The 8639-nt window shown below is 38.9% G+C and overlaps 2 protein-coding genes across 2 annotated transcripts; both read left to right on the top strand.

Annotated features, from left to right (window-relative positions):
• Positions 1 to 3336: 3336 nt before the first annotated feature.
• LOC135950718 (uncharacterized) lies at positions 3337 to 4836 on the top strand. Its single transcript, XM_065500255.1, has one exon. It carries the CDS (start codon positions 3337 to 3339, stop codon positions 4834 to 4836), a length of 1500 nt encoding a protein of 499 aa, XP_065356327.1.
• A 2931-nt stretch (positions 4837 to 7767) lies between these two features.
• LOC135950709 (uncharacterized) lies at positions 7768 to 8142 on the top strand. The gene has a single exon (XM_065500240.1). The coding sequence runs from the start codon at positions 7768 to 7770 to the stop codon at positions 8140 to 8142; it is 375 nt and encodes a 124-aa protein (XP_065356312.1).
• The last annotated feature ends 497 nt before the right edge of the window (positions 8143 to 8639 follow it).

Here is an 8639-nt window from a genome sequence, read left to right as displayed (position 1 = left end):
TATAATTTAGAATAATGTTCAATAAAATAAAAAAAATACATATATTTGATAATACACCTATATTTGTATTACTTTTATTACCTTACATTTTTAATGCAAAACATCTGGACAGTTTTGCTTCCCACGGTATATATTAAATTATTTCAATAAGTAATTGTATATAAATTGAAAAGTTATAATTATCGCACTTTCAAGTTTCTGCAGCAGATTAATGCTGAATAAAGTTCTTTTGATATTAAATATATATTTTTTTATTAATTTATATAATTATTTCAATATATGCTTTATTAACTTTTACTCTTCATTTAAACAATTTGAACCTAGATATGTTGTATATTAAAGGCCTGCACAAGACAACATTTTGTAGAAAAATGTCTTACTTCAAAATTTGATGCTTTGTTTTGTTGTGTCTACGCGCACATCATGTTGTTCAATGTCATCGCGCCGCAAAAACCATGTTGTACTATGTCATCGCGCCGCGAAAACCGTGTTGTGCCATGTCATGTCTATAACTATTGATGATGCTGTTGTTATGTGTGGTAGCTTGAACTGAATTGATGTTAACAAGTGTCGCATTGTGTCGTGTGCACCCTGTAGTAGAGCTACTAAATAGAAGAAAAGGTGGCAACACAATTAAAAAGGGATTTTTGTTTAAGAAAGAAGAAGATGAAATAACCAATAACAAAGTATCTATAGAAAAATAGTATGTAGGCAAATGAAATTGCAGAACAATTTTTTTGAAGCTGTGAAGCAATATTGGTAACCAAGGTTTCTCGGTACCAAGAAAAGAAAATGTCGTCCCTTTTTGATCTTAATAGAGAAGAAGGTGGAGTCTGTGGCCTCATCATAAAAGAAATAAAAACTAAATTTTTGATTTTTTTTATAACCAATTAAATAAATTTTATTAAAAAAAAAAAAAAGGAAATTTAAACTTAAATTTAAACTTAAAGCTAAACTTAAAACTAAACTTAAAACTAAAGATAAAAAAGAAAATAAAACCAATCAAACAAACCTGAAAAGCCACTGCAACACGACTCCATCCAACGAGGGAGAAGCTGCTTTCCAGCACCACCACGCCTGGGGTGCTCCGGTATCAGAGTTTTGGTTTTCCGACCTTTTATAAGTTTTTGCACCCGGACGACAAGACGAACCGGACGAGTGTTCTTTTTAAATAATTTCCTATAAAAAAAAGAAGAAAATTTAAAATAAATAGATATATATACGATTACTAGGCTTACCTATCGTTCATCAAATCGATTTCAGTCCGTTTGTGGGGTTTTTTTTCCAAACGTGCGCGAACAAGGTTGAGCTCAGGCCTCAGATAAAGTAACGCGTGATTTTAAGATTGTAGGTGGCCTTCGGCATATATATTTATAAAAAAAAGAGAAAGAAAAACCTGTAAAAACAAACAAAATTATTTAAAAAAGGTGTATTAATTTACAATATTTTGCATAACTTACCTGGTTCACCCAAACGGACCCTAATACGGACGGACAGGAAAGCCTTATCCGCCAAAAGAAATCTTCCAGCTCTAGAATAGCCTCCCGTAAACCAGTTAGTTGCCACAAAAAAAAGGAATTGATAGATCCCGTTCATCATCAAGCGAAACAGAAAATTGTTAAAATATTAGTTTCTTAAACATAAACTCAAATCCATAAATCTAAAACTAAAAAAAAATTAAAAATAAAGCTGAAAATTGTTTATAAAAAATTTTATTAAAACAAAAGTTAATGTTTAAAACTAAAAATTGAAATTCTAATTAAATTAAAAATTTGTAAAATTAAATTAAATTCTAAATTAACTTTATTAAAACTTCTTTTGCTTTATAATGTTTAATTGAAATTTTTAAGAATCTTTTCATTTGAAATGATCGGCTAAACGAAATAAGCGGCGGTAAGTAAGGAAAGGAAAAGTTTGCAGGGTAGATTTTGGGACATCCCTAGTATTAGGATGTCATGGCGGGATTATCCAATCCCGAGTGGGAGGGCTTTACTTGGCACAACATCTGCCAGCCATTATAGGTCGTAGGTATGTTTCAGCAGGGAGACAGACAAAAACCTACTCGGTGCCCCTTCCTTTTTTTATCATTTTATTTTAAGCTGGTATGAATTTTTTTATGTGTGTGTGTAGATGCCTAGTGTGGCAGCAAGAACCACCCCCATCCGGCGAGCTCCAAGCCTGGCAAACGCGAGCATACCAGCGCCGCTACCACTCTGGCAACACCAGTTTCGTATGTTTTGTATGGTTGTACCATACCAAACGTACACAACCACTACACTACATAAATGGCGCCCAACGTGGGGCCCGAGTAGGTCCATAGCCTGATCTTTTGTTAGCTTTCTAATCCTATTTAGTCATGACTACGTAAGTCCGGTTAGGTCATAACTAGAGTCCCTAATTGTTGCGACGTTGTCGGACGAAATAGTAAATTTAGTTTTTACTTTTCTCCATTTCAATAGATGGGAATCTATAATTGCGCATGGTCAATATTGTACACACTAACGTAAGTCCCGGACAACAGGACAATCTTAGTCTAGTTCGCGTTGCGACGTGTGGTGTGAACAATATGGTCATGCAGAAGTATAGATTCTTCAGCCTATCCTTTCCAAACAATTTGAGGCTCTCAGAATAGCTTTCCATAGCAAATCTGAGAATGCTCAAGTTGTGAAGAAAGAATAGCTAAGGCCAGCCCCCTTTTTAACAATAGTCCATATAATATTTGTTTTGAAAACTTTCGTTTTGTCCACAGTAGGATGTCTACGGTAGTCCTAGAAGTTTTAGGTTATCAAACCAACCTTTTAGTTGCACCTTGAAAGTTGTGCTGTGGGAAAACACCTACTAAACTTGTTATACATTTTATTTTCATTAGATGTCTGCAACTCCTGAAACCAGAATAGAAAAGAAAAAGTTAGAAACATACCTACGAACAATAATACATTTTTTACATTACCTGCAAACTTTACTTTCCTGAAATACACCGCCGATGTTAAGATTTTGGTTTAATTTGTTTTTGGAGAGATTTCTAGATTTATCTTTGGTTCTTTTGGATTGAAATTTTAAGTTTCTTTGTTGAACGTTTCAGCTTTATCTTTACGAACGTTTTGAATTTAGTTTTTGAGTTTTTACGTCCTTTCTTTAGAATTGATTTTTTTAGTTTTCCTTTGGAAAGAAATTCCTCCGTTCTTTTAAAAATTTTGCCCAATATTTATCATAGAGATAAATATTTATTTTTTTTACTAGCGGTCTATATTACAAATAACCAATTGGATATTTCGTAAGTTTGGTTGAGTGCGGATTAGTTGGTCATTACTCGTACTAGTTTTATATCTATTAGGAATGGTATTAACTCGCTCATCTAGAAATCGTTCCCAAACTGACAATAGAATCATTCCGAATATGGAGGTATTAACTGTAGTTTCCACTTCGCACCCGATGTATACAATCGCCAGTACCAGTGCTACAACAACCATTACTAAGTCGTCCGTTACGCCAACAGTCCAACAATTTATGTCAATGGCCCATGAGCGTTCTGGTTTCCATAATGAATCGGTCATCTCAAACAGCACCATAACCTCTCCTGAATACAGCAGTATCACCGCCAGAAATGTGCAGCAAGTATTTCGTGCTAGTGTGCCTCCTACAGCTCCTCAGCCCGCTAATAATGTTGCAACTACACCTGACATGTGTAATTTTATACGGGAGGAGATGCAGAGACAAATTCAAGCTATACGGCAGGAGCTTTCTCAAGCCATATCACGTGCTGTTTCGCAAGCATCACCTCCACAGCCAGCGGCACCACAAACACCTGTCGGACAACATAATAATGTATTACATAATATACAACCACAATCTCAGATGAACATACCTGTTAATATTAACCAGTTTCCATATGCCTCTCAGCCGGTACCAGGTCAAGCAGCTAACCAGTTGCCGCAGTATCCACCTCCAAACCTAAACTATAATCCAGTCTTTCCACCAACCCAGTCTTCACAAGCTCCTAGTTTGCCAAACGAGCACCCATTTTCCACCCAACGAAAGGTAGATTTGTCCAAATGGGGCATAAAATTTGATGGGTCGACGAAGTCCATGAGTGCGGAGGATTTCATTTTCCGAGTGGATGTCTTGAGGCAAGATTACAGCTGTCCCTTCAATGAGCTTTTACGAAGCTTTCATGTATTGCTGGAAGGACCAGCACTGGACTGGTACTGGAACTTGCGTAAGCTCACAGCAATACAGTCCTGGGAAGATTTGGGTAGAGCTTTTCTGACCCAGTTTAAGCGTTATGAAAGCGAATTCCAGCTGCAGAAGCAAATTATGGACAGACGCCAGTTGCCTCAGGAGAGTTTTGAGAGTTTTTATAATGGAGTAATGAAGCTAAGAAATCAGCAGCGAACCCCCTATACTGAGCGAGACCTAGTGGAGATTATGAAAAGTAATCTAAAGCCATCATTGTCACATTTACTATTTTCAGTGACCACTTCCAGTCTCAATGAGTTCTGTCAACAGGCGAAAAGAGCCGAAAATTTAATCAACAGTCAGAGACAGACTTTCCAGTCTAGACAACCCGTTCCGGCTCGAGTCCATGAACTTCAATTGGGAGATGAAGTGCCTGTATCAATCCTCGAAATCGACGCCTTAGCCACTAACAGCCGGTATATTTGCTGGAACTGCAAACAGTCAGGCCATAGCTTTATGAACTGTCCGTCGCCAAATAGGCGTATATTTTGCTTTCGATGTGGCCGAGACAACGTAGTCACCCCAAAGTGCCCAAAATGTCAGGGAAACCAGGTGGTGAGCGAGTCCCTGACGGGGGAGACTCGTTCGACCCAGACGTAATCCCGGTTAACCAGTCAGACATAGTGTGTAGGCCCACCCAAATTTTAACTAACCCTAATAAACAGATTCCGATTGTAGAAAAAACTAAAATTCGTGAAATTAAGCCACTCCATCAAAGAGTGAAGGAGTATAATGAGGCCAGGGTTAGAATTTTTGGGCAGGTCTCTGATAAGGTAAAAAAGGCTAGGATTAGGTATAAAATGAGAAAGAGAGTTAGGAATGAAATTATGTCAGCTTGTTTATATGAGGGTGAAGACGCCCGTTTTTATTTAAAGGTACCTATTAATGGCGTGCCCATAGAAGGTCTTTTAGACAGTGGAGCCACCGTCTCATGTTTAGGTAAAGGGTGCCTGGAGTTCCTTGAGAACACAGGTTTACAAATTCTGAACTTTTCTTCACACATTAAGACAGCTGATGGTAGTCCTCACAAGATAGTAGGTCGTGTAAAGGTCAAGATAAATTTCAACAATAGGTCACAAGAGATCACCTTTTATTTGGTGCCATCTCTAAATAGACCACTATTTTTAGGGGTAGATTTCATGAGAAGTTTCGGTTTATTTCCCAATTTGTGTAGCCTAACTACTAATGATGTCGGTCTCTGTCCGGAGTCCGAAGAAATGAATGATAATGTTAAGACACATGTACTCACTCCGAGTCAGAAGGCGTCATTAGATATTATAGTAACAAAATTTCCATGTTTTACAAAGAAGGGACTTGGTCAGACTTCCCTCGAATCCCATACAATCGACACTCGCGATGCGATTCCGGTTAAGGACAAGCATTATCCGGTCTCACCAGCTGTGCAGAAGTTGATGTACGCAGAGCTTGATAGGATGCTTAATCTTGGGGTCATTGAGCAGAGCGAGAGTCCTTGGAGCCATCCGGTTACTCTCGTCCGTAGGGGCGAGAAGAACCGTTTGTGCTTGGACGCTCGTAAGCTGAATGTCCTCACGATTAAGGACGCTTATCCTCTGCCGCACATCGAAGGTCTTCTCAGCCGGTTAGGGGACACATATTTTATATCAAGCGTAGATCTTAAAGACGCTTTCTGGCAGATACCACTAGATGCATCTAGTAGAGAAAAGACTGCATTTACGGTGCCAGGACGACCACTTTACCATTTTACGCTAATGCCTTTTGGGTTGTGTAATGCAGCTCAAAGGTTATGCCGTCTGATGGATAAAGTGATCCCCTCAGCACTTCGTGATAGAGTCTTTGTCTATCTAGACGATCTTTTGATCGTATCTCCAGACTTTAAAACCCACCTGGAATTGCTGGATCGAGTGGCGCATTGTTTGGATTCGGCAGGTCTGACCATAAATGTAGGGAAATCGAAGTTCTGCTTCAAAGAGTTGCGATACCTAGGTTATATAGTGGGAGGGGGTAAATTAAAACCAGACCCAGAGAAGGTAGAAACGATTTTAAAATTTACTTACCCGAAAACCGCTAGGCAGGTCAGGAGTTTCATGGGAGCTACTGGCTGGTACAGGCGCTTCATCCCAGACTACGCGACGATTTCTACTCCTATCTTCAACACCCTTAAGAAAGGAAAAACTTTAAATTTTCCCGATGAGGCCAGAGAAGCTTTCGATAGACTGAAAACAGCCCTTACAACAGCACCAGTGCTCACTCATCCCAATTTTAACAAGCACATTTATGTGCAGTGTGATGCCTCAGATATTGGATTAGGAGCTGTCTTATTTCAGAAGGACGAAGACAACGGAGAGCATCCCATAGCTTTCTTCTCTCATAAGTTGACCAGCGCCCAGAAAAACTATTCGGTCACTGAGAGAGAGTGTTTGGCTGTGGTAATGGCCATTAAAAAATTTAGGCCTTCGTTGATGCCCGTAGCTCGAGTTGATGCCCTTTACAGTCATCACTGACCACAGCAGCCTTAAATGGTTGATGTCCCACAAAGACTTGAGCGGTCGACTTGCCAGATGGAGCTTGCATCTTCAAGCATTTGCCTTCACCGTCGAACACAGGCCAGGTTCTAAAAATATAGTACCCGACACCTTGTCGAGGTATGACATGGAGGAGCTTTCTGCGGAGGTAAACAACATTATTAATTTTGATTCCGAATATTTTAAAGAACAACATTACCTGGATTTAATCGCCAAAGTGACCGAAAACGCAGAAAGCCTACCAGATCTAAAGGTAGTGGATGACCTGGTCTATAAAAGAGTCTTGCCTTATGATGGAGTCCCACTGAACGAAGATTTCGCATGGAAGCTCTGGGTACCACTTGAATTGACACACGAGATTATTGAGAAGTGTCACAACCCACCTCAAGCTTCGCACGGAGGATTCGGCAAAACGCTTCGGAGGGTAAAAGAATACTTCTATTGGCCAAACCAGAACGTACAGGTTCGTTCCTTCGTAGCAAATTGCCAAATTTGCCGAGAAACAAAACCAGCTAATGCAATTTTAAGACCACCGATGGGAGCTGAAACGCAAACGGAACGTCCGTTCCAAAAGATTTTTATAGATTTTTTGGGTCCGTATCCGCGCTCTAAGAACGGGAATTCATTCATATTTATAGTCCTAGACCATCTTACAAAATTTGTCCTGCTTAAAGCGATGTCTAAAGCTAACACGAAGAACGTTATAAAATTCCTGATTTCAGAGGTTTTTCATAAATTTGGAACACCGGAGATAATTCTGTCCGATAATGGTAAGCAGTTCGTCAGCAAAGAATTCATCGATATGGTAAACAATTTTGGCGTGAAACATGTGCGGACGGCCACCCACTCGCCACAAGCCAACGCATCGGAGCGGGTGAACCAGTCCATTCTGTCTGCAATCAGATCTTATCTTCAACATGATCACACGGAATGGGATAAGTACTTATCAGAAATTGAATTCTCGCTAAGATCGTCTGTTCAAACGTCCATTGGTGTTACGCCTTATTTTGCGCTTTTTGGCATGAATATGGTTTCTCATGGGAGTATCTATAAACTGGCTAAGAAATTACAAAGTCTAAGCGATCCTGAATTCAACATAATACCGAAATCCGTGAAAATGGATTTGATCAGGCAGAAAATTCGTGACAATCTGCATAGAGCCTACTTAAGGAATGAGAAAACCTATAATACACGCTGCCGTCAAGTCAAGTTTGTACCTGGTCAGGAGGTTTATCGTCGCAATTTCCAGCAGAGCGACTTTAAGACCAATTTCAATGCTAAGCTAGCGAAGAAATTTTTAAAATGTAGAGTTGTACGACCTGTAGGTAATAGTCTATACGAGGTTGAAGACCTTCAAGGAAAATCGTTGGGGGTATTTCACGCCAAAGATTTGAAACAATAGTTTCAAATTCTTTGGTGGTTTTAGTCCCAATATTTCAGTCCGAATACCTAACTCTGTTAAATACTAAAACGTATTGTCAAAATTTTATTTATGAGTGGTTAGTAAATACTTTCTACATGAAACTATAGTTAAATGACTATATATTTTTTTTTTATTTTGCCATTTGATTTTTATTTTAATTAATATTTTGTTTTTTTATCTAGAAAAATGCGACCAGAGATGTTCATTTGTGTTGTGGAACAATTACCAGTTGCATTGGATTTACTCAGTAACAAGTAGTACGTCACCATGCTCACCGAAACCAATTAAATCTTTTATCACGATTGTGACTGTCAACACACTATTGATGCAATTCCGTTAACACTCTGGGGAACTATGCCAATAAGAGCTGGGAATCGTTAGACATCTAGTATGTTGATCTGATTTTGATAATATTAAAGGAACGGGAGTAATTTGGAACGTTTACCCAACAAGCATCTCTTGAAGAAATACGTGGC

The sequence above is a fragment of the Calliphora vicina genome, chromosome 1 (assembly GCF_958450345.1).
Source record: "Calliphora vicina chromosome 1, idCalVici1.1, whole genome shotgun sequence".
NCBI lineage: Eukaryota > Metazoa > Arthropoda > Insecta > Diptera > Calliphoridae > Calliphora > Calliphora vicina.
Note: the sequence above shows the minus strand (reverse complement) of the source record. Positions and strands in the feature narration are given on the sequence as shown.